Source organism: Mesoplodon mirus (genome assembly GCF_964341445.2).
Source record: "Mesoplodon mirus genome assembly, chromosome: 15".
NCBI classification, from domain to species: domain Eukaryota; kingdom Metazoa; phylum Chordata; class Mammalia; order Artiodactyla; family Ziphiidae; genus Mesoplodon; species Mesoplodon mirus.
Genome location: NC_138991.1, coordinates 507,283 through 533,057, shown reverse-complemented (window position 1 = coordinate 533,057; position 25,775 = coordinate 507,283). Strand labels below are relative to the sequence as shown.

The 25,775-nt window shown below is 66.8% G+C and overlaps 2 protein-coding genes across 8 annotated transcripts; both read right to left on the bottom strand.

Moving 5' to 3' along the window:
• Nucleotides 1-1,506: 1,506 nt before the first annotated feature.
• UCKL1 (uridine-cytidine kinase 1 like 1) lies at nt 1,507-13,520 on the bottom strand. 5 transcript variants are annotated; one of them, XM_082600568.1, is made up of 15 exons: nt 13,392-13,520; nt 7,467-7,666; nt 7,118-7,224; nt 6,433-6,603; nt 6,283-6,354; nt 5,392-5,581; nt 5,251-5,312; nt 4,610-4,626; nt 2,783-2,881; nt 2,610-2,703; nt 2,462-2,524; nt 2,257-2,379; nt 2,020-2,127; nt 1,787-1,943; nt 1,507-1,702 (listed from the first exon to the last, which is right to left on the bottom strand). In XM_082600568.1, the coding sequence occupies exons 1-15, from the start codon at nt 13,490-13,492 to the stop codon at nt 1,623-1,625; spliced, it is 1,644 nt and encodes a 547-aa protein (XP_082456694.1). In that variant the 5' UTR covers nt 13,493-13,520; the 3' UTR covers nt 1,507-1,622. The 5 variants fall into 5 exon arrangements, with proteins under 5 accessions (XP_082456694.1, XP_082456693.1, XP_082456695.1 ...); XM_082600567.1 differs by lacking the exon at nt 4,610-4,626 and adding an exon at nt 3,530-3,549; XM_082600569.1 differs by lacking the exon at nt 4,610-4,626 and adding an exon at nt 3,530-3,549 and having other exon boundaries at nt 7,467-7,663.
• Nucleotides 13,521-16,862: 3,342 nt separating this feature from the next.
• On the bottom strand, nt 16,863-24,805 carry ZNF512B (zinc finger protein 512B). Of its 3 annotated transcripts, XM_082645776.1 has the most exons (17): nt 24,691-24,805; nt 22,510-22,635; nt 22,088-22,230; nt 21,692-21,820; nt 20,904-21,598; nt 20,571-20,797; nt 20,386-20,457; nt 20,146-20,292; nt 19,853-19,977; nt 19,688-19,780; nt 19,406-19,504; nt 19,153-19,323; nt 18,722-18,916; nt 18,476-18,577; nt 18,099-18,161; nt 17,503-17,601; nt 16,863-17,229 (listed from the first exon to the last, which is right to left on the bottom strand). In XM_082645776.1, exons 2-17 carry the CDS (start codon nt 22,631-22,633, stop codon nt 16,984-16,986), a joined length of 2,730 nt encoding a protein of 909 aa, XP_082501902.1. In that variant the 5' UTR covers nt 22,634-22,635; nt 24,691-24,805; the 3' UTR covers nt 16,863-16,983. The 3 variants fall into 3 exon arrangements, with proteins under 3 accessions (XP_082501902.1, XP_082501900.1, XP_082501901.1); XM_082645774.1 differs by having other exon boundaries at nt 20,146-20,457; XM_082645775.1 differs by having other exon boundaries at nt 20,146-20,457; nt 20,904-21,553.
• Nucleotides 24,806-25,775: the final 970 nt, after the last annotated feature.

Here is a 25,775-nt window from a genome sequence, read left to right as displayed (position 1 = left end):
CCCGAAGACTCTCTGTCAGGGCTGTTTGGAAGGTGACCCACTTCTACCACCCCTTGGGGGCCTGGCAGGAAGTGGCCCAAGAACTCCCCTAAGCCGTGACCTCGTCTCTGAGCTGTCTCTGATGAGAAACCCCAGCCTGAGCAGGCAGGGCTCGGCCCTAGGCCACCACCGACCCTCGAGAAGTGGGAGGAAGCCGTCCCACGCCCCGAGGCTGGTGGCTGAGTGAGGTGGGGGCCCTGAGCTGCATCACGCACACGTGTGTGTCTGGGGCCATGTGGCCATCTGCACACGCATGAGCACATGCGGGTCTGATTTCTTCTGTGGGAGCTGCTTATCCTCTAGCTGGACTCGGGGCCCCTCCCAGGATCACCTAGCTCCTGCCCAGCTCCTCATCAACGGTTCGCCCCCTTGCTCCTCTGGGAAGAGCTGGCCAGACGGCAGGGTATCCGCCGCATCACAGCACCTGAGCAGGGCCCGGCCCGCTGCAGCCTCCAGGCTCCAGGCACAGAGCACAGGAGGAATGAATGAACCAACCAACCAACCAACCAACGAATGGGGCCCTGGAGATACGGGGGAGGGTCCACTCACCAGGTTGGGGAGGAGAGGCCCCTCCTGCTGACCTCGGGGCTGTGTCGCTCCTCTACCCTGGCGCCTGGCCACCTCTGGACAAGCTCCCGCCTTTATCTGCTGCCCTTGGCCTGGTCCCCACCCAGGGACTTCCTGTCCCCGCCCCATGACAGGCTTTTCCATGACATGGCCTTTGTGAGGTGAGGGGAAACCGAGGAGACCAGGAGGGCAGGAAAGGGCAAGAGCCAGGCCAGGAGGCGGGGGGGAGGGGGGGCGGGGGGGGGATGGTTCTGAGAGCTCACCCGCAGCAGCTGCGAATCAATCGGCATCAGGCTCTCGAGCCAGGCAGGCAGCACCCTCGCCGGTGCCCTTGCCCGGGAGCGGCGAAGGCAGGGCGGGATGTGGTTTCTGACCCTGAGCGGTGTGGCCGGGTCGGTGAGGCACCGGCCACATCCCCTGCAAGTGGGGTTCCTGCGAGGCCCGGGCCGGTTCCTCACTCCCTCCTCCAGCCCCGCCCACACCCATTTCCGCCCCGCCCCCGCCGCGGACAAACACGTGCTGGGGGAGGGAAGTGGCTGTGGAGGCTGTCGACATCTTGTAAGACCCAGAGCCCCAGGCCCAGGCCAGGTGGCCAGCAAGGGGCCAGTCTAGCACGGCCAGGAGCTGCAGGCCCAGCTCTGCCCTCTCCTAAATCTGCACTGACCCTGGACGGTGAGAAAAGCCAAGTACAAGACCAGAAGCCCCTGTCCTGCTGCGGGGAAGGCGGGAGCCCAACCAGGACCCAGCGGAGGCCAGGCTCCTCAGTCCCTCCCTCTCCACAGTGGCCTCGCCACTTGGGGATTGGGGCAGCCCTGGGGGCCACTCCGCAAGCCCAGGGCCCAGGCAGGACACCACTCCCGCACCCCAGCTAACCAGTCACGACTTCATTTTCAAGTTTTATTTTACAAAATATTTAGACAAGGTACACCGGTAACACGTGTTTTAATTAAAATAAGTTAACATCTCTACCCTGTAAGCCCCGGGGAAGCAGGAGGGGTTGGGGGCAGGGAGGGCGGCTACCCCGCAGAGCCCCCTTCCTCCTCATCGCTGCCATCGGGGACGGCGTCGGTCCCGAAGTAGCGGTCGCCGAAGTTCCCTGGGGGAAGAAGCAGGTCCTTGTGGTGGGGGCTCAGGCCCACCTGCCGCCCCAGCTGTCACTGACAGGGCCGGGCAGCCTCACCTATGCCGGGGATGATGCGGAAGAGATCGTTGACGCGCTTGTCCACCGCCGTGGTGATGATTCTCACGCGCGGGAAGGCATAGGCCACCGAGTGGACGCCCATCTCCGCCATGAGCAGCGACAGCAGGAAGATCTTGTCCTCGGGCACGTCGTGGTCCTGCGCGGCGCGGCGAGGGAGTGAGCCGGGCCCAGCCCCCGCCCGCCGCCCGCCCGCCCCCCTCCCGCCCACTCACCAGCAGCACCCGCACCGCCATCATGGCCGCCGCGCCAGTGGACACTGTGCAGTCCATCAGGATCACGTGGTCGTCACTGATGTCCTTGGGGAGCCGCAGGTAGTGGAGCTGCAGGCGGCCACAGGGTCAGGGCGGCCCAAACCGAAGGCTGCACCTGGGCTCCCCGTGCCCCGCCCCCTCCCCAGAACTTCACCCCTGCCCTCCCCCCACCGGACCCCCCTTCCCCAGGCCCCCCACCTCGGGCTCCCCGGTGAGCTGGTTGGTCTGGATGAGGATCGTGCCGATGCGCACGTCCTTGCACACGGCCCGCAGCGCAGGCTCCATGGTCTCACCGGCCCGCAGGATGGACACGCCTGTGATCTGGGGGGACGAGGCTGAGCTAGCCAGACCCCCGCCTTCCGGCCGCCCCAGTCCCTTGTCGCCCAGGTCGGGCCCCTGGTACCTGCTTCCCCGCGTAGCACTTGCCCGAGTAGTCCTGGCCCTGCGGGGTCTGCACGACGCAGTCCTGCGCAGGGCGGGGGCGGGGCGTGAGCGCAAGGAGCCTCCCCTCCCCCTACTCCCCCGGCCCCCTCCCTCCCCCCGCTCCGCACCTGGAAGGGCAGGAAGGAGAGCGCGTGCTCGATGAGCAGCCGCATCAGCCTCTTAGAGTAGAAGATGAACTCGTCGCGGCTGGTCTCCCGGTCCCTGCCAACGCGGGCCAGGTGGGGTTAGCGAAGGTCGGCCCCGCCCGCCCGCCTGGCCGGGGGAGTGGGATGGGCCTCACCTGATGATGGTGTGCATGCCCCGCACCTGCGGCGTGCTCTTGAGGACACTCAGCGTCCGGGGCAGGGGGTGGCACTGGTGTGCTGAGGCCAGCGCGGCCCTGGGGACACAAAGCGATTGGGAACTCAAGAAGGGGCATCTTCCCCCAGAGCCCCATCCTCCCGCTGCAGACTGTAGGGGGCAGTCGTGGTGGGCACGGTGGGTGTGCAGGGTGGAGGCCACCCTCCCAGTTGCTGATCTGGAGGGAGGGCCCCATCCCGAGATGCCCTCCGCCGTAACAGCCAGGCAATGGTTAAGGGACACGGTGGAAGGCAGAGCGGCTGACCGTTAGCCAGGAAGCAGGGGCTGCGGTGCGAGCCTCCCTTCCCGCTCCAGGTCCCCTCCCCGTTCAGGGCCTGGCAGTGGGAGGGCGAGGCCTCACACGTGCAGATGAATCTTAGCCCCCAAGTTGGGCATCTGGACCCCAACCTCAGGACACCTCTCCCTGGGGAAACAGCTGAGCTCTGGGGCCAAGCCCTGCCTAAGGCTTCCCCCCAGGTGCTGTGCGGCCCCCTCAGGAGAGGCGGGCAGAGCTGGCTTCGCACTGCCCCGCTGCCCCAGCCTGGAGCGGGGCGGGGCGGGGAGGAGGCGGAGTGGGGGGCCGGGGCGGGACGGGGAGGGGACGGGCGGGGCGGGGAGGGGCGGAGCCTGCAGAGCGCCGGGCACACAGCGCGCAGGCAGCACCGCGGCCAGAGCACTCTGTCCTCACAGATCCCAGCGCAGCTTCCTCTGCCCACCAGGTGAAGAGGCGAAGAGTAGGTCAGGGAGGGAACAGGGCAGGAAACCCCAGGGTTTACAAAGAGGAAAAGAAGAGAAAGAAAAGACCACTTAGCGGGGAGCACGGTGGCCTCCGTGGCCACCGCTGGCCTGGGGAAGGGAAGAGCAGGAGGCCGGGTTGGTGGCAGGGAGACCCTGCAGCCCGCGCCCCCGGGCCCGCGAGCACCCGAGAGTCCACTGCATTCGGCCCTGCGGGTCCGTCCCTCCCACCCACCACAGCCACGCTTCCTGGAAACTTTTATTTCTCTGAAACAAGGCTTCCAGAGGACATGACGTGGCCAGACCCGCAGGTGCCCCGGGCCGGGTGAGAGGCAAGCGAAGACTCATGCGTGGGCAGGAAGCTGGAGGCCGGCACCCGGGCCTGGAGGCATTTCCAATGCAGCTCGAGCTGGAGGCTCGGTCTGGTGCTTCCCAGCTCCGCCGACCACTGCGTGGGGACAGGCGCCCCATCCCTCTCGTGGGCAGGAAGGACACGCAGCCCAGGACTCCTGGGGGCTCCTCCTGGCTCTCTGTGCCTCGGCTCCAGGGCCACGGTGGGCTGGGGTGCCGGGATGCGGGGGGTGGGGTGCCTCAGCACCGCTTGGGGGAGTAAAGACCCGCCCCTCGGCTCAAGTAGAGAAGCTGCAGACCCAGGCCCTCTGGCTGCTGAAGGACAGGCCTGTGGCCACCGCCCTGGGGCACAGCGGTGCTGGCTCAGGACAGCTGTGCCCTCGGGTCCGACCCCACACAACCAGCCCCAAGTCGGGTAAGAGCCTCCAGAGAGGTCTGGCCAGCCTAGAGTCAGGGTGCTGTGTTAACTTGGGCCTTAATTCCCTCGACTACTGGCAAGGGCAGGTAGAAGCGGTGTGGCGGCCACCACGCCACTCCTTCTGTGCCGGGGGTGGGTCCACCACAGGGGGTGGGCGTGGTGGGAGGGGACCTCGCTGCCTGCCTGGGTGACAACCCAGACTCCGAGCTCCCTGTGGATGCTGGAAATGCCTCCGTCTGTGCAGACAGGTGTGGGAAGTCTTACCTGACACTGAGCTCACGCTGCGGCAGCGACACAGGGAGACACAAGGGAATGGGGTGGGGCATCAGTGACGGCAGCACTGCTCACCTCCAAGTCACCGGACGGCACGGCCCGTCGCCACCGTGTGCCTCAGCCAGCTGGGCCACCCCCACCCAGGAACAGACACACCACAGCCCCGTAGCGGGAGAGTCCCGGGGGGCTGCCTGCCACGGGAGGGGGCCAGCTCCCTGTGGCCTCTGGCGTGGGCACCTCTGGGCTGGGCCGTCAGAGCCAGGACGCTTGAGGCTCTGTTCCGCAGGCCCCGAGCACCCCATCATGAAGCCTGCCCGAGGGGTGGGTGGCGCCCTGGGCCGGCCCGGGGTGTGTGACCTCCTAGGATGCTCAGGACGTGGGACGCAGCACCAAAACCCAACGGTGGCCCAAAAGGGTCTGGAGGGACAGGGGCACACCCTTCCGTGCGAGGCCCAGCTCAGGCTGGGGGCGCTGGAGGTACTCCGCGCCCCATGGTCCCTCCGGGAGCCCAGCTGCCTCTGGCCGGCACACGACGGGGCAGTAAACGTGGGGGCCGCCCAGGCAGGTGGCCGTGGGCGGTGGCAGTGGGGAGCAGGGCTGGCGGGGCCGCGGGAGCCTGGACACCGGCTCACCTCTTCCAGCTGGCTGTGCACGTGCTGCACGATCAGATCGATGGCCACTGTGTTCCCGCTCCCTGGGTCGGGACAGGAGGGAGGGTGAGGTCCAGCCTGCCCGCCCCCGCCCTCCCCCCACCAGGCGGGCCGCAGGCTCACCCCGGGGCACCACGATGTCCGCCACGCGCATGGTGGGCTGGATGTACTGATCGAAGGCGGGCTTCACAAACTTGTTGTACTGCTTGATGACACCCTCGATGTCCCGGCCCCGCTCACTAATGTCACGGCGCAGCCGCCGCACGAGGCGGATGTCAGAGTCCGTGTCCACGAAGATTTTCATGTCCAGGAGCTGGACGGGGAGAGTGAGTCGCTGAAGAGGGCCTGATATGAGGGGCTCCAAGGCCCTGTCACCAGCAGGACCAGAGTGAGCACCAGGGGACGGCCTCCGGCAGAGACGTCTGGTCTGCGTGTGGGCCCAGGAGCAGACCAGGCCTGCGCGGCACCTCTCGGGTCTGGACGGGGCAGGGGCGGGGGGGAGCGTGTGGTGTGGCTGCATGTGTGGGGGGGTGTGCACTGTGCATGGAGTGTTGAGCATGTGCGTGCGTGGCGAGCAGTGGGGTTCCTGGGGCATGAGCACACTCACACTCGGGACCAGCGAAGGAGCCAGGACAAGGGCATAGCCGGCTGGGCCCTCTCGGGCCTCGGCAGGGCGGGGTCACACCTGGGGCAGCTGCCCAGAGCCTCCCAGGGGAGACGATGTCCTCACAAGCAGTGCAGACGCAGGAGGCTGGCCCCCTCCCAGGCAAGAATACACACACGCACACCCACAGGTGAGCCCACTGCCACCAACGTCGCTCTGACCTCGGCGGCCACGTGGACCCCAGAGAACAGCAGCCGAAACCCTGACTCAGGGGGGTGAGGTTCAGGAGACAAGGCTGTTCCTCACCCAACCCTGGGGCTACAGCACGGGACGGGGATGGAGGCAGGTGTAAGGCGAGTCCCACGGGAGGACCAGGGAGCCAGGCCATCCGTCCTGCAACCCGTCCTCACCTCCAGCAGTGTCTTGTCAGCAAAGGCCATGATGCCCTCGAAAATGATGACGTTGGCACCATAGAGCGTTTTCTGCAAAGGAATCCTGTGTGTTGAAGCGGCCCCGAGGCCCCTGCGCCAGCCCCGTGCAGCTGAGCCTGCAGGGCCTACCCAGTCCTTCTTCCGGCTGTGGGTGGTGAAGTCGTAGATGGGCACCTTGACACTCTTGCCCTGCTTCAGCTTCTTGAGGGTGGAGATGATGAGGTCGAAATCAAAGGCATCTGGGTGGTCGAAGTTGAAGTTGTTGTGGGCAGCCTGCTCCTGCTGCTGCCTGGTGAGCACCTGCAAGGGGAGGAGCACCTGCAAGGGGAGGAGCACCTGCGGGGGGGAGGAGCACCTACAAGGGGAGGAGCACCTGCGGGGGGAGGAGCACCTGCGGGGGGAGGTGCACCTGCGGGGGGAGGAGCACCTGCAAGGGGAGGAGCACCTGCGGGGGGAGGTGCACCTGCGGGGGGGAGGTGCACCTGCGGGGGGGAGGAGCACCTGCAAGGGGAGGTGCACCTGCGGGGGGAGGTGCACCTGCGGGGGGGAGGAGCACCTGCGGGGGGGAGGAGCACCTGCGGGGGGAGGTGCACCTGCGGGGGGGAGGAGCACCTGCGGGGGGAGGTGCACCTGCGGGGGGAGGTGCACCTGCGGGGGGAGGAGCACCTGCAAGGGGAGGAGCACCTGCGGGGGGAGGAGCACCTGCGGGGGGAGGAGCAGCAACGGAAGGAGAGGCAGTCGCGGGCTCAGGCCCCAGGCCGGGGCAGGAGCTGTGGACCTCATGGAGGCAGCTGCTCGTGCAGGACACCCTTACCTTGTAGAAGGAATCCATGGACAGCAAGACCACCCAGGGCACGTCCAGGGCCTCGATGATCATTCTGGCCACAGTGGTCTTCCCAGAAGCACTGCCGCCTCCCAGGCCTGTGGGGAGGGGCAGAGAGACCCTGAGCGGAGCGGCCCAGGTCAGCCTCACAGATGTGTCCCAGTGGTGCCCATCACCCGACGCTGCCTCCACCCCGGGCTGACCTGGACCGAGGGGCCCGAGCAGCACGGGTCACGGAAACACCGGCTGGGGCATGGCGGTGGGTTCTGCCTGACCCGCCCACTCAGGGGTCTGGGCGGGCGGCGGCCTCGGCCCACCCACGCACCACAGCCATGCTCACCGATGGCGAAGGCCTCCTTGGACTGGGTGCCGTGCTCGTTGTACCAGGGCGGCCGCCCTGCCGTGTAGATGGTGCGCTTGCTGGTGCGCAGCAGGGGCGGCTCGGACTTGCACTGGCTGGTGGTGCGCTTCCGGGGCGAGCGCCCGGCCCCCACAGGTGGGAGAAGCCTGTCCAAGGACTCCGCGTTGCTGCTGCTGCTGCTGGGGGGAGTGGGGGCACGCTTGCCTTGGCCCAGGGCCACCAGCCCCCCTGCCACCCCACGCTGGGCCTGGCGTGACTGGTCCACGTGGTGCCTCCACGCAGGCATGTGGGCACGGCCAAGGTGAGCGGGCTCGTGGCGGGACACAGCAAACCTGGCTGCAGCCTGTCCGCTGGGCCCGGGGGCCTCGGACTGCCACTGTCCACAAATCCAGAGGGACAGCAGGTGGCAAAGGAGGACACAAGGGGAGCGCTGTATGGGCCCAGCTCTTCCTCCCACGTGGATCGGGCCTCAGCAGGGCCACGAGGCCCCCTTCCCGCAGGCGATGAGAGGTGGGCCCGCCGAGGAAGCCAAGACCCTGTCGAGGACTGTGTCCTCTCCCCCCACACACTCTGGGCGGCCCTCTAGTTTTGTGCCGCCCTGCAGGGCATACAGGGAGAGGGGCTCCAGAGACAGAGGCTGCTGACAAGGGATGGGCCGGCGGTCGTGTGGACGGACCGGGAGGGAGACCCGGGGCGCCCTGCCGAAGGGCGGAGGCCCCCAGAGGCTGTGCACAAGGCGGGAACCCGCCTGGGAGATGCAGACGCCATGTGTGCCTGCTTTCGCCGTGCCACGCCACTCGAGCGGGGCTGTGCTGACTTCTCTGTAGGTTTATACCCCTAAAGGGCATGGAAGTGATGACTGGCCCAAGGCCTCAAGGCCTCAAAGCCTTCAGGAACAGCTCGGGAGGCTCGGCTCAGCTGAGGGCCCGACGAGAGGTAGCGTCTGCCCAGTGCCGGCTCAGTCTATGCTGAGAGGCTGGGACGCAGACCCGGTGTGAAGGTGGCCCCGGGGGCAGGACCAGCTTAGGGAGAAGGCACTTCCACCACTGCCTGAGAGAGAGACCGCTCACAGCGTCAGCTTGCAGACCTGCCCCAGAGACTCCGAAGGCAAGCTGATCGTCTAGGCGGGAAGAAAGTACCGGGAACCTGGGGGTGCACCGGACAACCCTGGCAGGACGTGTGTCCACCCGCGGCTGGAGCCCCAGTGATGGATGCTGCTTGGGACACAGGCGGGAACCTGGGGAGGAGCCACACACGGAAGGCATCCTCGAGGCAAAGCTCCCCGAGCCGTAAAAGCCAGCGTGAGCCTGTGAGACGCGTGCACAGAGACGGCCACCAAGGGCAGGAGCAAGGACTTCCGCCAGGTTTTCGTGTTTTATGAGCACACGCCCCTGCTTTATCCAAAACTAAACCAAGCCTCTGTCTGTCCTTGAAGCTCGCTGTCACGGCTACAGCCTGCTGTAACGGCCAGGGCGCAGGGTGCTGTGAAACTGGCCTGCTCGGGGAGGCCCGAGCATCCCCCGCCAGGAACACTGGCGTCTCCAGCTGTGCGGTGCTCCCAGCACACCCAGCGTTGCCAAGAGCCAGGAGGACGGCGCCTGTGTGCACACGCGTGTGGGGCGGGGGGGGCGGGGGGGAGCAGTGGAAGGGATTAGCTCAGGCCTAACACGTGATGAGCCACACCAGCAGCTCTCGAGGGCACAGGGGGCCGTGTCAGCACAAGTTACGCAGCAGGAAAGCCGGCCATTGGATGTGACAGGAGGCGTGCAGCACCGTCCGGGGGACAGAGAGCACCGGGCCGCCTCGCTCCTCCGTCATTGGACGGCGTGGGGAGAGAGCCCCGGGAACCACTGGCTGCCTGTGTTGCCTCTGGAAGTAGCAGTCACTCGTCCGTGGGGCCAACAACACAGTGGGACACCCAGATGGCGCGGCAGTGACAGCTCACTTGCTGTCTCACTCAGCCAAGCAGGAGACGGACGGAGCACGAGCAGTGGTGTCTTCGAGCCCCGGCCGGAGGGCAGCGCTGGCCGTTCCCCTGGACGCACTTATCCGCCAACAGCGAGCACGGGGCCCCCGGGGCTCACACACAGCTGCCCTCCCCGCAAGCGACCCACAGACCCTGGAGATGACCGACAGCCTATAGCCGGGGAGGGGAGCTCCGCACAGCCCCAGAGGAAAGAGTCCAGTCTGTGCCTCCTACCCGGGGAGGAAAAGCCAACACAGAGAACCTGGTTTGCAAAGGAGCTGGAGCCTCGGTGCCCCAGCTAACCCGCCCTTGTGCCCAGCACGCTCACGGACGGCCAGACGGCCTCGCGGGGCTGACGTGGGATGGGAGGCCTGCGCTGGCGCTGCTCCCGTGCCCCTGCTGAAATCACCCCAGGCTGGTGCCCTGGCCTCTCGGCAGGAGCCCTCACCCCTCTCTGTGACTGACCCTTGTCCTACCGAGGTGACGACGACCACTACCACGGACGACTTCCAAGGCCTGTGGCGCCAACAGCCTGGGACAGACACCTCTTCAGGGAAGAGCCGAAGGTTAGCCAGGGGTGACCTTGCCAGAAATCCGCCCAGCCAAGGGCTTGCAATAGGCCTGAACGGCATCAGGCTGGTTCTGCAACCACGTCCAGCTCCACTGCCTCCTCCAAAAGCCCGGCTCTCTCTCAAAGCCAGGGACAAAGCTCACTGCGCCCTCAGAGCAAGCCTCACCCCATTTGCACAATGGGACAAACTGTGACATGGGCAAGACTTCACCTCCCTGCTCACAGATGGACAGGGTGCTGCCAGCCACAGGGACAAAAGGCAATTTCAACCGAAGGGTTATGAGCCACATGGACACAGGTCGGCTGGTAACTGAGAGCCCCAAGCAAAGCTGGCAGCTGGTCCCCACGAGCACCTGCCTGGCCTGTCTCTGCCCTGATGTGTCCACTAGACACGGCACACGGGGCTGGGCGTGGCCGAGACGCAGCAAAGATGGGCATCGTCACCGGAAGACAGCAGGCCTGCCACTCACCTGCCTTCTGCTCCAAGGGTCCAGCACCCTGAGACCCTGATGCCAGGGTAAGCTGGGGCGCTGCTCATGGCCAGGACACAGGGGAAACCGGGACAGCAGGGTGATCCCAGGTGTGTGCAGGGCACCACCACACTGCCTCTTAGAGCCCTGGCAGACCCCCAGGACAGCTCAGGAGCCCCCTGGACTGCTCCTCCACGGGTGGGCAGCACAGCAGGTGAGAGGCTGAAGTGGGGTCCAGGCCCTGGCTGGCAGAGGCTGTCCCCTGGGAGGCGGGGGGCCAACAGGTGAGAGGCTGTAGGAGCCCGTGCCGAAGCAACAGTACTCGGCGCCAGCCTCAGAGGCCGAGGCTACGGGCGTAAGAGGATCAGCCGGCTGGGGGCTGTGTGCTGGCCTGATATTAATAGCACTGAGCTGCCCAGAACAGCCAGGCCAACCTCAGGCCAGCATCGGGCGTGAACTGCCCCTCCTGCGCTCAGGCTGGCACACTGCCCACCCAGGGCTGGCTGAGGACCACTGTGCCCCCCTCCTCTAGAGCAGAGAAAGCTGCAGACCCCTGGTCTGCCGGGGACGGCAGGGCCCACCCCCGCACCCCCCCAGCGGGACAGGGAAATCAGAGGTGTCTCTTGGCCTCCAAGCTGTCAGCGCAGCAGAGCTGAGCTGAGCACCCCTGCCCCCAGGTGCCTCCGAGAGGCATAAACAACCTGAAACTCTACCCGGCTGAGGCCTCCTCCGAGAATAACTGCCCGCCCCCCCCCCCACACACACACACGAAGGCTCCAGCACGTCCCCCAAGGCCACCCGTGCTCAGCGCTCAGCTGGGGACACAGCCACGCCCCAGCCTGGCAGCAGGAGGCAGAGGTGGGCGGCTGCAGCGTTCACTCCCGTCCCCGGTCCCCGGCCCCCTCCCTGTGATTAATCCAGCCCACACGCCAGCGTTTCTAGTTGGCTTCCCACAGCATCCACGTGGAGACGGCTGGCGGGGGCTCAGGGGAGAAGGAGTTTCACTTGGGGTCCCGGGCGCTGCCTAGGGGTGACAGGCCTGCCGCGCGGTAGCTGCTCCCTCCTGCTGCGGCCCTGCCCACCGGGGTCTGAGGAGCCCTGATGCCCTGTCCTGCTTTAGGAAAATCTCCGGGTGGGGGGCGGGGAGTGAGTCAAATGAAGCCAGAAGCAGGAGGGAGGAGCTGGCCCGCTGGGGCCTGGCCTGGGGAGGCGGGGCCGTCCCAGACTGGCTCAGGGACAGGGAAATCAGGGCAGCTTTCTCAGAGCAGGGAGAGAACTCGGGGGCTCGGGGGGCTGCAGCCCTAAAGGGGTGCAACAGGCTCCAGGAACTTGCACTGGCCCCACCCCACCCCACCCATTGGAAATCCCCCTGTGGGACCCCCTCCTTCCCCGCTGCTCTAGGCGAGTCCAGCGGGCTTCCTTCCAGTCGCCCAGCGGCAGCCCCCAGACCCGTGCCCACCTGGACCTCACCAAGGGACAGCCCGAGGGGTACCCTGTCACCACTGCGAGGTGCTCACTTGTCCACCAGCATGTCCAGTGCAAAGGTAGGCCGAGGTCCCCGTCCTCACCGGACTGACCTTCCGGAGGGACAGGCACACACACAGGAAGCCACGGCAAGGTAGACCGACCAGACCACGCTGTGCAGCCATGGTGATGCGGAAGGCGAAGCCGGAGCCGTGGTCGGGGAGAGCCTCGGTTTCGAGGCATCTGCACAGACACCCGGACACTGACCAGAGCCAGCTCTGGCTCCCTCGGGGCCGTGCAGGGACTGCGGGGGAGGGGGAGGGCACGTGCTTGAGGAACATCGCAGAGAAGGCAGGGGTTACGGGAGCGATTTCCCCGTGACGTCCAGAGGCAGCTCCAGGGCCACCCCATGGGCCCTGGCTCCCCTCCTGTCCCCTGAGGACCACGCTCCGAGGAGAGGAAGACCACTGCTGCCCCAGCCCCGTGAGGGGCACCCATGCCCACTACGCGGTCTGTGCACGGGGCAGAGCCAGACGGCTGCTACCACCGTTCTGCGTCTGCAGGGAGTGTTCTTCTCGAGAGCTTATCTGGTCTCAGGCTACATCAGATTCTCTGGAACTAACAGGCGTCACAGACTCAGGTCCTCCCTCTTCCACCCTATCACCCTGAGCCAGGCTCGGAGTCACTGCTCCCCAGGAGGGGGTGAGCCTAGAGGAACACAAGATGCTCCTCCAGGCCCAGGGAGCCTCTTCCTGCCGGCATCTCACCCCTTTGACCCCTCTCCCCTCCTGCCCAGAGGCGCTGCTGGCAGCACCCAGACAGTCCCAAGCAGTCCAGGCCACGGCACTTCCCAGGAACAGGCACCTGGCTGGAAAAGTTTCCTTTGGCCCCAGCCTGGAGCCAGCGCTGGCCCTGGCCCAGGGACGGTTCAGATCCAGAAGTGAGGAGCCAGCCCTCGCCCGAGCGCCGCTTGGCCGTCACCCTCTGGGGCCTGGCCCTAGGCTGACAGCGGAAGCCGCCCCCCCAACCAGGTGACAGCGGCCCCCACCACCTCCCCTCCTGAAAAGCCCCCAGAGCCTCCAGGGTCCCCTCCCCCCGGCGCCTGGCCGGCAGTCGGAAGGCACTGAGCACCGCGCCGCCCAGCATCACGACCTCTGGCCTCGAGTGGGGCAGGCCGAGTCCGTGCGGCTCCCGGAACGCACTGACCACCTGGGAGCATCCGGCGGGCGCACAGTCCAGCCCGGGTGCTCGCTGGCCCGCCACCCCGTCTGCTCGAGACAGACCGAGGCCCCACGCGGGCCCTGCCCACGGGCCCCTTCCCGCGGCCGTCCGCGAGGGCCCGCCACCGCCAGGCCCCGGGGACCCTCCGCTGGTCCAGGCTCGGCTCCCGGAGCCGCCCCCACCACGAGATGCGAGGGGCGCGCCGCGCCTACCGGTCCTCGCTCTTCCCCTCCAGCCGGTCTGGCCCGTCTCCAGCCGCTAGGGGCGGCGGCACCGGGCGGTGGGCTTCAGCTGAGGCCGGGAGCGCAGCCATGAGCTCGGGGGCCTCTCCGCGGGCTGGGCGGGGCTCGGGGGCCGGCCGGGGCTCGGGGGCCAGCCGCACAGGCTGTCGGAAGCTGTGGTTCGGGGCCCGGCACCAGGCGCCCGCCAGCGAGCCCCGAGGACTACAATTCCCATCAGGCTGCGCGCGCCCCGCGGACTACAAGTCCCACCAGGACGCGCACGCCCTGCAAACCAGAAGCCCCACGAGGCCGCGCGGCGCGAGTGCGGGGAAGGCCCGCACCCGCGCTTTAACACAAACTCAGCTGCACAAAACCCCTGGAAAAAAATCAATAAACATTTATTTGATACAGTCATTTTTAATACATACAGTTGATGGCCCGCCCCCGTGCCACTTGGGGCCGGGGGGCGGGGACGAGGACCGGGGACAGATGGTCACAAGGCGGGCAGGGCCCGAGCTCACCGTCAAAACATCTTGCAAATAAACACTTTGTAGATAGAATATATACGTATATATATGGTTACAAGTTGATAGCCGGAACCTCTCTTTCGAAATGCACTTATTACGGAGAACTGGCATTAAAACACCCAAACCGAGAAACCCCAAGTACAGGATGTGTGGCTGCCAGGCAGGAGGTGCTGGCTGCCCCCAAAACCCCAGGCCTCCAGGACAGCTGCCTGGGGCCCACCCAGGGGGACACACCGGGACAGCCCTCCCTTCTACGGGCCAGGGTGCACCCATTCTTTCCCTTCCAAACCCGAGGGACAGGAGGGGCCTACGACTGGGAGGGCCGCCAGTCACACCAGGGGACACTCATCTGCCCTTGCATGAGCAAAAAAGTGCATCCTATTTTCGTGTGATGTGTCGGTCCCTTGAGTCGACCCTTTCCTGTTCTCAGGGCAAGGGGGGTGGGCTGGGCCAGAGGTAGATCTTCAGAAAGGGACCTGACACTGTGCCCTGGGTTTGGGGTCTCAGGCAGGGTCCACACCCACCGCATGGAGGGGGGTGTCTGCCGCTCAGTCCCTCTCATTGAAGGTGTCAGTCAAGGCTACCTGGCTGCACTCCCACCAGAGTGGGAGGTGGGCAGATCTTGCTGAGCCACCCAGGGCTCTGCCACTGCGGGAGGGGGGCTCTGAGGACCGGCTGGTTGCTGCCACCCACCAGCCAGAGCATGGAAGCCGGGAGGGAAGAGGGGGGAGAGAGGGTCCAACCCAGCGCCACTTTTGGCAGCAGTCCCCATGCCCACCTTAAAGACAAAGAAGGGGGTTAAAGTGCTAAACATCAAGTTACCCAGGACCCCACCTCTTCCCACGTATCTGGTGGGGTTCCCACGCCAGGGACCACACGTGGACTTTCAGGGGTGACAATGAAACGCATCCCCCAGCCAAAACCAGCCCCCGCTCCCCAAGGGCCAAGTACCTGAGAGGCCGGGGCAGGCAGCTATCCCCAGCAGAGGTGTTGAGGTCCAACCTCCTCCAACCATTGGTGACAAGGACAAAGTGCGCGTGGGGCTCCCATCAGTGCCTGCTCTCCACCCTCCCCCCGGCAGCTGCCCCTGCAGTGGCTGCCCGACCCACCTCTACCTCCACCAGCTGTACCCAGGAACACCCAGGAACACAGGAAAGAAAGCCCTCCTGCCCCGAAGTCATGCTGCTTGCCTCAGCCTTTGATGCTGGATTACCTGCACCTGCCCAGGCCTTGACCCCCTGATCAGATCAGGTGCGTATGAGTGGGGGGAGTCCATGTCTCCACAGCCCCTCCCTAGCATATCAGGCCAGGACTGCCCGGGGTCAGAGCATTCTGGCTGAAGGAAGAAGCTGGAGACGGGCAGCACGGCGCCTCGGCCCCAAAGCCCTCCTGGAAACTGTCTCCCTAGTGCAGGGTGAGGAGAGCTGAGCCCAGGTTGGAGCCCCTCCTCTCCAGGGACTGGAGGAGGACAGGAGCTGGGGGGCAGAGGGGTGCCCAGTCAGCACCGCCTCCCTGAGCAGGAGAGGGACCCCAGCCCAGCCCCCAGATCCACCGTCGGCACCAGGAAACCCTTAGCACCAAAATGTCAGATTGTTGTGAGTTTTCGTATAAAAAACAGAATTAAAAAAAAGGTTTGTTACTTGTCACAGCAACAAGACTGGCATCCACTACACCCAGGAGACACACGCACACGGGCAAATATCAAAATTCACATCATCCAGGGTCGGCAAGGCCGAGCCCTCAGCCCACCCCCACCCCCCAGTGGAAAACAGCCTCCATCCAAACCCAGCAGCTCTGAGCATCCTCCCTGTCCCAGTGATGCCACGGTTGGAAGGTGGGGCCCAGGCAGGAGGTCAGAAACCATGTGGCTGCATCCTCAGGGTGCCCTGGACTCCACCTGACCCAACCTACAGACCTCGCTGCCCTCAGGGCACCAAAGGGAGCCAAGACAGGGACTTGGAGCCGCCACCAACCTACTGTGACCTTGGCCAAGCTCCCCCCCGGGCCTTTGGCTCTCACATCAAAAGGCCACACAACCAGAAATGAAGGAGCAGCTAAAAAAGGGGGAAGGAGGCTCCCATGGGAGCTTGGCCATGGGCCAACCCAGGCCAGCGACAGAGGCTGCTTTCCACAGTGGTCACTACTCGAGCCAGGCCCCAGGTCCCCGCCCCTCATGCCCGTGGGCCCCGGGTGACCCCGGAACCCAGACTGGCCCATCACTAAACCCATCAGGCTACCCGACTCGGGCCAGTGGCATTAGCGAAGCTGGAGGCTGAGGCCAGAGCTCACTTCATGTGGCCCCTGCCCCACAGCCCTGCAGTGGCAGAAGCAGAGCCTCTGCCTGGCCCCAAGTGGGGAGCACTCCTGGGGACGGACGGTGGAGCAGGGCTGCCTCTGCCACCATGATGGGCACGGGCCAGTGGGGCAGGGCCCGAGCACAGCCGGGGCTGCACCGCAGGGGAGGGTGGGCCTGGAGAGGTAGAGAGCAGAAGTGCAGGAACCAAAAGACGGCGGGGTGGGGGTGGAGTGGGGTGCGGTGGGGCGGGCAGGTCAGCACGGCAGCTGTCAGACTTGGGGTCTGTCCCGGGAGGTAGCTGGGGGGTGCCGGGGTTCCAGTGTCGGGTCACGAGGTGAGGCTGCTCAGGTACCCTCATCAGCCCAGAACCACGGGCCACCAGGGACCCCCGAGCCTTGGGCCCGAGAAAGCAGATGGGGCACGGAGCTCACACGCCGAGGACCGGAAGGCCATCTGCCTGCTCCATGCCGCGCCAGCACCGAAGCCCAGGCTGGAGCCCTTCCGCTTGCTGGCCCGTGAAGGTCCCTCCAGACTATTGCACTTCTGCAGCTGCCCTGGCCCTCCCGGGAGCCCCAGCCCAAGGTGCCCTGCGGCAACCCGCGTGGGGCAGGGCCACCCTCGGGGAGGGGAGAGGGCTGGGCGCCCCCGCTGGACAGATGAACAGGCAGGGGTGGGGGGTGGAGACCTGGAGGGCAGGAGGCTCTGGAGCCTCACCCTGGACAGAGGGGGCCGGGCCCCACCCACCTGCCAGGCTCCAAACTCACTTCTCCGGTGCCTTGCCGGCTCCCACCTTCCGGCCAGCAGAGCCCCGGGCCCCCTTGTCTCTGCCTCCGGGGGGCCAGTCGTCCCGGTCGGGGGGCGTCCCAGGGGCTGGACCCTCAGGGGGTCGCTCCTTGGGCTTGCGGCCTCGCTTCTTCCCGCCAGCCGGACTCTCCTCCTTTCTGGGCACCAGGGAGTCTGGACCCTTGTGTCTGGGAGGCGGGTCTGCCGAAGTGCGGAACCAGTTCTGGGAGAGAGAAGCAGTGATGGAAACCCTGGGGCCCAGGACCCTGGAGGGCGCGGTGGCAGGGGACCCAGGGCCTGGGGACACCCAAGCTTCTCTAGGGAAGCCGGAGGCTGCTCTGAAGAGAAACCAGCAGATTCCTCAACGTCGCCCACTCGCTCAAATGAAGAACCGTCACCCTGACGCCCCTGCCCTGCCCAGCCCCCTCCACGGGGCCAGCGCATCCAGTCGCAGGCCCAGCAGGGCTCGCCCACCAGGCCCCTGTCCCTGACGCACCTCCGCGTGGGCCTTGAGGATGTGGTACTTGACGCCACTCTCGGAGCTGAACTCCTTGGGACACAGCAGACAGCAGTACTTCCCCACCAGGTGGTCCCCCTGGAAGGCACAGTGCAGTCCAGTCCCTGGAGGTTGGCCCCCACCACTGGCCCTTGGAGGACCAGAAGTACCCAGATGCAGCCAGGACCACCCCAACCTGTGTGGCTTATCTGGATGGGTGCCTGACAGGTGTGCTCTGGGGACCCACGAAGCCACCCTGTGGCAGGATCACCAAGGTGCCCCCACGGCAGGGGAGGCGGGAAGCAAGGAGAGGGTGAGAAAAGGCAGCTGCTCCTGGGAAGGGTCGCAGCCCTTTGCCGAGGGCCCTTACCCCAAGCCCAGGTCGGGCTGTCCCGGCACAGACGAGGAACCCCCGTAGGCAGAACCACCCGAGACTGAGTGACTGACAGCTGGGGCCGGAGGCGGTGAGTGTCCGGGGCTGCGCTGGCCCCGCCCCACAGGGGCAGGGGCGCACACCCGGTGTGTGCGGACCCCTGGGGGGCAGCTGGGAGCACCAAGCACGCACGCCTGGACGCCGGGAGGGCCTGGACACTGACCTTGCTGCAGCTGGCCAGATGGGCCTTGAGGCCGGACACGCTGGAGTAGATGGCTTCGCAGCACTGGGGGCAGGAGGCGACCATGGGGGCGGGCCCTCCGGCAGGTGCCCCCCCCACCAGTGTGCACCCCTTGCCCAGCCCGGGGGACCTGGGGCCCATCTGGGGCAAGTGGGGGGACTTGATCCCAGGAGTCACCCCTGCCCAGGGGTGTGGGCAGGCTGGGCCGCTAGGGCTGAGGTCAAGCAAGGCCCCTCTGCCTGTGGGGCTCCGTCTGAGGACCCTGCAGGGGCCACGTGGAGGGCTCCCCCCAAGGCCACCCCTGGGCCCTCCGTCCTGAGTCCCAGCGTTCCCATGCCTGCCCAGCCTCCCTGGCTCACATCATTGGGGCAGTTGACGTGGCCCTTCTCCTTGACCTCATTCTTCCACTCCTCCAGCAGCTGGGGGCTCAGCACAGGAAGGCCGGGCCGCGTGTAGTTGAGCTGCAGACGCGGGCAGGTGCCAGGGTAAGCCCGGGGCTTGGGCTGGAGGTGACCCAGATGCTCCCTGCTGAGCTGAGAAAGCCCCAACCACGCCCTCCCAGGTCACGGGGGCCTCAGGCTCAGCGACGGGGAGGCTGGGCTCACCCGCGCGGTCTCGGGCACCAGGTCGTCCTTCATCCGCCGCTTGGTCCAGTCTCGGGCCAGCTCGTCCTCCGCAATCTCCTGCAGGTGGAACACAGCGACCTGGGCCGACGTGCGGCGGATGCGGCCGCTGGGGGTCCGCTCGACGCCCAACAGGTCCTCAGCCTCGGGGGCCTTGTCCGCAGGCTCCTCGGGGGGCTGTGGGGGCGAGGAGGGGGAGGCCGGATGAGCCACGGGAGCCACGCGGCACATGCCACAGAGAGAATGTGCGAGCAAGCGCACGGGGGACACGGAAGCCCATCCCAGGCTCACTCCCCCCGACCCATGATGCACGTGGGCCCCTGGGAGGGAAGGCGGAGCACACGTGGCAAGCAGCACACGGGCGCGCCTGCCTGGTGCCCGAGGGACAGGAGGCCGGGCTGTGGGCCGCTCACCGGGGCCGCGTGCTCCGAGCGCACGTGGTAGTCGTGGCCGGCCTTGGAGCGGTAGGTCTTGCCGCAGTGGGTGCAGGGGAAGGAAGGGGTCTCCACCTCGCAGGGCGGCTTCCCGCAGCGTCGCTGGTGGTACTGGTAGCCCATGAGGCTAGAGAAGGCGGCCCCGCAGCCCTGGGGTTCCGGGGGCAGGTGAGTGGCCGGAGAGCGGCGGGCCCCATCCCGCCTGGCGCCCGCACCCACGCGGCCCACTGACCTCCTGGGGGCAGCGCAACCGCCCCACCTGCTTCAGCACCTTCCGCAGCCGCTCCCGCTCCTCGCGCTCGCTCGCCTCCGAGGCCTCGGCGTCACAGGGCTGCGGGGCAGGCCAGCTTCAGTGCCCCCGCCACCACAGGGCCCCGCCCCTGCCCAGGGGCTGTGGCCACGGACGTCCCTAAGCTCTGCTAGTGAGAGGCCAGCAGTCAGAGCTGGGCAGGCGCGGGGGGGAGACCAGCGGCCAGTGGGCAGGGCCCGACGGCAGCGGGGCGCAGGGGCGTACCTTGGCGCTATGCTCAGCCATGGTATGGTAGTTGAGGCCCGCCTTGGACTTGAACTGCTTCCGGCAGTGCTGGCACCTAAGTGCATCCTGCAGCTGCAGATGGGCACGCTTGTGAGAACCTGGCCCTGGGGCGCCTCCCCTCCCAGACACTGGGGGCAGCCTTACCTTCTGACACACTTCCATGTGCTTCTTGAGCCCCACGAGGGTCTTTCGGGTGACCACGTTGCAGGTGGGGCAGACGGCCTCCCCCCGCTCGTGGATGGCCCGTTGCCACTGCCCCTCAGGGCCACCTGTGGAGCAGGGCCAGGGCCTCAGGGGCAGGCAGGAGCTCCCAGATGCCCTGGACGCCAAGCACAGAACCCAGGGTCCACGCTCGGCGCTCGGCCCCCGTCCCCGCGGCTCGGGACCTGCCCCACCCTCAAGACCCGGCCTGTGCCCCGCCACCCGGCAGCTCCCACCTGGGGCTGGGTGGGCCCCGGGGGCCGGCACCTCCTTGCTGACAGCGCTGGTGGGGGCTGGTCCCCTCTTCCGCACCTCCTCGGGGACCGGCCCCTCCTGCTTCTTGGCGCGGTGGATGCGGGCTTTGTCCTCCGCCTTGGCCAGGCCTACGTGCACACGGGGGAGGGGCAGGTGCAGGCTGAGGGCGCGGCCACCGCGTGTGCTTGGCCCCACAGGTGCCCGGCTGGTCCAGGCCTCACCTTTGAGTCCGAAAGTCCCTGAGATGGAGGGCTGTTCACCCGTAAACTTCTTGGGTGTCTTCTGTTTCCTTCCTGACTCGGGGGAGAGAAAACAGAGAACAGGGCTCTGGTCAAATAACCATTGGGAGGCTCGGGCCGGCTGGCCGCTGCCCCCGCCCGGCCGCTGCCCCCTGCTCTCGTCTTACTGTGCTTTGTGCGCTCCGCACCCTCCTCAGGCGGGGACACGGGGCCCGCGGCCCTCGGCGCCTCCTTGCCCCCCAAGGGTCTGCTGCCCAGAGAAAGGGGGCTGCTGCTGGGGTCTGTGCTCAGCTGGAAGGCTGAGCTCTGGTCTGTGGTGGACGGGCCGTACTCCCCGTTCTCCGGCCTCGCCTGCTTGGGCGGGAGGGGGCAGGCATCCAGGCCTTCTGCAGCCCTGCAGAGAGCAGGGAGGTAAGGGGCGGGAGGGCCCGCTCTGGGCCCTGTTACCCCTGAGCTGCAGCCGGGGACACCCAACCCCAGCCCAGCAGGAGTCCCCATACCTTTTCTTACCGCTGCTCCTACCCGCGGCCCGAGGAGCCTTGTTCTCAGACTTGGCCAGCAGCACCATCTTGCAGGGCGGCGTGTGTCTGCTGATGGCAATGGGCCTGCTGACCGTCACCGGCTTACTGACCACAATGGGCCTGCTGACCGTCACCGGCTTCGCAACTGGCACGGGTTTCGTAACTGTCACAAGCTTTGTCACAGACACCGGCTTGTTGATGGTCACTGGTTTGGTGACCGGCACCGGTTTGTTGACTGTTACTGGCTTGGCAATTGGCACAGACCTGGTGACTGGTATAGGCTTGTTGACTGGCACAGGCCTAGTGACCGGCACAGCCTTGGTGACTGGCACGGGCCTGCTGGCCGTCACTGGTTTGGCGACCGTCACTGGTTTGGCGACCGGCACAGGCCTGCTGACTGTCACTGGCTTGGTGACCGGCACGGGCCGGCTGACCGTCACTGGCTTGCTGATGCCGATGGGCTTGCTGATAGTGACAGGTTTGCTTACTCCAATGGGCTTGCTGACCCCAACGGGCCGACTGACGGTGACTGGCCGGCTGACTGGCCCAGGCTTGGGGGCAGGCAGGGGTCGGTCCATGTGGTTCCAAATCCGGTGCTTCTCCAGCTGGGTCTTAGAGGTGAATGCAGCCTCACAGAAGGGGCAGGGAAAGGTCAGCCTTTCTGAGATGGCACCCTGGGTGGAGAGGGCAGGCGTGGACACCCCCAAGCCAACAGCCAGGGCAGGGTGGGCCCCAGGCCTCCCCTTCCCCAGGCCGCAGCCCCTTACCCCTTGGCACCGCTGGTAGTGGTACTTGAGCCCGTAGATGCTGGGGAACTCCAGCCAACACCCAGCGTTCGGACACTTCACCCTCGAGTGCGCCTTGAACTCGTCTTTCCACTGGTTCATCAGGGAGAGCTGGGCATGGGAAAGGCCAGGCTGCTGACCCTGCAGCCACCCAGGCCTCTGCTGGCCAGCCCCCGACTCAGCACTGTCCCCAGGCCGGCGGGAGCCCCGCACAGGACCCGCTGGGCCCCAGGCCGCCTCTCGAAGCCCTCGCACACGGAGCAGCCAGTGGATCCGGGCTGAGGGCTCGGCACTGGACACGCAGCGGGCCAGCCTGCCAAGGCGGTGGGCTCCCCGGCAGACCCTGCAAGAGCCCCACCCGGCCCTTGGGGAGCTCACAGGAATGTCTCGGAGTGCCTGGTTCTCGGCTTTCGGACGCCCCTTTTTCTTCCCTTCCGTTCTGTCGCTGGCTGGACTTCCCGGGTCAAAGCAGAGCGGGGCCTGGCTGGGCACTGTCGGCCCACCCCGGACTACCGGCAGCCCTGCAGCACACAACACACCAAGGCTCAGAGGCTGCATTCCCTGCAGCCTTGTCTGCCACCCAGGGGGCTGGTCCCGCTTGGAAGGAGCCTCATTTCCCCTGCACTGAGGCACGAGGGGCAGGAGGCCGTGGTCCACCCAGGGCCCCAGGCTGCCCCCACCCCGGGAAGCCTCTCAGGAGCCGAGGCTGGGCGCCCAGGAGCTGGACATCCAGGGAGGCCCACACCCAGCACTGGCTGCCCGTGACCACCTGGAGTTGACCTTGCCCTGGCTCCTCTTACCCAGCTTCGGTGGGTCGTGAAGCATGGGAAGTCGGACCTCATTCCGGCCGCCATCCCTCCCAGGCCCACTCTTGCTGGACCCCGGGAGCCGGCGGCCTCCTCCAACACAGAAGGGATCGGTCATCTCTGCAGAGCAAGCGGACAGGCCCATGAGGTCCATTGGGCCCAACTCAGGACTTGAAATGGGCTGCTCTTGACCCTGCCCCAGACAGGCCCGCTCTCCGGCCTGAGGAAGGGGAGCCCGCCCGCCTGTATTTTGGGCCACAAGGGAAAGCAGGTGACGGGGTGGATGGGCGGGGGGTGTTCCGGTTTAGGGGAGGGGCTGCTCAGCCAGAGTCTCCCTGGATGACCCAGAAAACCCTATCAGCATGGAAGAATCTAGCCCTGTCCTGAGACCTTCACCAGCTCCGGGGGGCTCCCTGCCTCCAGACACACAATCCCAGAGAGCGAGAGAATCATGCGCCTCTCATGCACCTCGTACCTGGAGCTTAGCTGGGGATGGCTCCAGGAGAGGCGGAGTGCCCCAGGGGAGGAGGCCAGGGACACCCCCTGGGGGCCAATTATGACACCAGCGTGGCTGCCGGCTCACAGGCTGTGCTGGCCCAGCACCTAGAAACACCTTCCCCCACAGCCCCACCCAGACCCAAGGCCACGCTCTGGGGCCCAGGTGGGTGCCCTCACATCCTTCTCCCCAGGACACAGCTGGAAGATGGCCAAGGTGGGCACTGAGGGCCCCAGCCCACTCCCCAACTGCGCACACACCCTCTCCAGGGGTAGCAGACCAATGACTCTGCAGCACTGGCTTCTGGCCCCTGTGCCAGCTGAGCCACCCTCCCTGACCCCCTGCCCTGCTTTGTTTCCCGCCGGGGCCCCTCCGACCAGACGGACGCCTCATGCTGGGTCCCTCAGCCGCTCTGCCCACCTGGCTGACCTCCTCCTCACCTCCACCCTCAAGAGACTCTCTGTCCCCAACCTACAGGCCCACCAGCGCCACTCCAGAGACCACAGGCCCCTGGCCACAGAGAACATTCCGCCGACTGAGGCTGGGCTTCAGTGGGCCCATTCTGCTGGGGGACCCCAGGCTCTGAGAGCTGGGACGACTCTGAGTTCAGCCCTTTTGGGTCCTCCCACAGGGACGCTTAAGGCCACAGAAGAAGGCGGGGCGGAATGTGGGCAGGTTACCCCTCCCACACAGCATGTGGGATCTTCATTCCCCAACCAGGGATTGAACCGGTGCCCCCTGCAGTGGAAGCGTGGCGTCTTAACCACTGGACCGCCAGGAAAGTCTCCTAACTTCTAACAGAGAGAAGAGGAGGGATGTGCTGTGCCTAGGTGGTCCAGAGGCCATCTGGGTAGACTGAGATCAGAGATCGGGGCAGTCACTGCCCATTGTCAGGGGGCTGCCTATATCCTGGGCCTGGGGTCAGTAAGGGTCCAGAGGGCTCCAAATAAACTTCTCTGGAAGCCCTCACACTGATACTTCCAAGGAGACATGCCAGCGCCCTTTTGACCCCAGCGGAGGAGACTGTGGGTACCTGCTGAGCCCCACCTTTCCAGTCTTCCTCCAGCTTGGGTGGAGAATTCGGAGTTGGGAGCCCCCGGGACCAGGGCTGGCCTAGGAGGCAGAGACTCCCCTTCCATTCAAGGCCTGCGACTCCCGCACCAGGAGGAGAAAGGGCTCGCCCCTCCCCAGAGGGGCCAGCAGGGTCGCAGAGGTGGGACCCTCTGGAGGGGGGAACAGGAGCGCCTCGCGCTGACCGCAGGCGACGCTGGCGGTGGGACCGCGGCCCAGGCCGCTCGGCCTGGGACCCCGGCCTAGGCCCGGGCGCGCGGATGAGGCCGGCCAGGGGGCGCACACCTGGGGGCTGGCCTCGCCACCCACCTGTCACCTGTGGCGGGTGCGGGCCCGGCGTGGCCCCGGAAGGGCCGATCCCGGGCGCCTGGGGAGGGGGGGGCCCAAAGGCAGTGAACCAAAATGGCGACTTTTTCTGGAGAAGAAGGAGGCAGGGACGCGACGCCGGCGCGGGGCGCGGGGCGCGGCGCGGGGGTCCGGGCGCGGCGGGGGCGGCGGGCGGGGGCTCCGGGTCCGGCCCCCCGACCTGCGCGCGGGGTCAGGGTCGAGGGCGCGGCCAGCGCGGGGGCCGCCCGGGGTCGCGGCCGGGAGCGCGGCCGGGCGCTTACCTGCGGCGCCCAGCGGGCCGGGGCCGGGCGGAGGCCGGGGCCGGGCCGGGCCGGGGCGCGGGGCGCGGGGTCCGGGCGGCGCAGGCTGCGCGCCGCGCTGCGCACATGCGCGCTCCCGCCCCTCCCACCTTTGACAGTTTTACTGTGGGGGGGAGGGGGCGAACTCTCGCGGTATTCCTGCCGCTCTCCGCGACGGGAGAGACGGGTCGGGGGAGGGGGCCCGTGCGGCCGTCCGCTTGCCCGGTACCCCGTCCGTCGCCTGCGTGGGCTGGGCCGTCAGGGCGAAGTGGCCAGTTATGCCTCCGTCGGGCGGGAGGTGTTTTTCAGGCATTGGGGTAAACTGAGGCACGATGGGGCGCTGGGTGCTGCCCCAAGCCCAGCGCGCACGGATGGAAGCGACGGGAAGGTGCAGCGAAGGAGGCCGCCCTCCCCTGGGACCTTGAACTCCTGGCCCCGGGGGCTTTGAGCCTGCAAAGCAGGATCCAGCCTCTTTTCCAACCAGCCCTGTGACCACGTCTGCCTGTGGCCACCCTCAGGAAATGGCCTGGCTCCTGGCAGTGCCGGGGCAGTTTGAGGCCATGGGATTTATTGGGGTGACTGAGCAGCCTGTCTACTTTAGGGCGGTGGTCCTAGACCAGCAGCCAGTGCCCTCCTTGCTCCTTTGTGCCCCAGAACTGGGCTCTTGGCAGGGATGCTGGGATCAGGTCTGGGGGTGACAGGGCACCCACCTCACCGAGACTTGGAAATGAATGAAGTAGGGAAGGAGCGCTAGTTTGGAGACAGAGGTAAAAGGTGCTCCTCCTTCCCCGAGGCTCTTTCTACCCGCCCTGTCCACGCTGGAGCAGGTTCGGCTACACTGTTTGTGGGCAGGACACAAAACATGGGGGCAGATTTGGAGTCTTCCTTTTCTCACAGGGACCTTTGGCAGCTGCTTCTCTCGAGGCACAAAGTGTCCACACTGGGGCAGAGGCAGGGAGGGGCCCTCTGTGGAGGGGTCAGTCGGTCCTTCCTTCGGAAATCAGAGCCAAAGAGACCTGTGTAATCCCTCCCTCATTCACCGTGCCCACCCCAGGGTCAAGACATGC

Excerpts from the sequence above, each read along its gene's own strand:
- UCKL1 (XM_082600567.1), bottom strand. The coding sequence starts at position 13,492 with ATGGCTGCGCTCCCGGCCTCAGCTGAAGCCCACCGCCCGGTGCCGCCG. Across the intron at positions 2,882-3,529 it reads AGGAAGCTGCGCTGGGATCT|GGCCGCGCTGGCCTCAGCAC; the intron begins GTGAGGACAGAG and ends TTGTGTCCCCAG. Across the intron at positions 2,525-2,609 it reads TCTCCTTCCTGCCCTTCCAG|GACTGCGTCGTGCAGACCCC; the intron begins GTGCGGAGCGGG and ends CGCCCTGCGCAG.
- ZNF512B (XM_082645774.1), bottom strand. The coding sequence starts at position 22,633 with ATGACCGATCCCTTCTGTGTTGGAGGAGGCCGCCGGCTCCCGGGGTCC. Across the intron at positions 20,458-20,570 it reads TGCGGAGCGCACAAAGCACA|GAAGGAAACAGAAGACACCC; the intron begins GTAAGACGAGAG and ends CCCCCGAGTCAG. Across the intron at positions 19,978-20,145 it reads CGGGGCCCACCCAGCCCCAG|GTGGCCCTGAGGGGCAGTGG; the intron begins GTGGGAGCTGCC and ends CCTGCTCCACAG.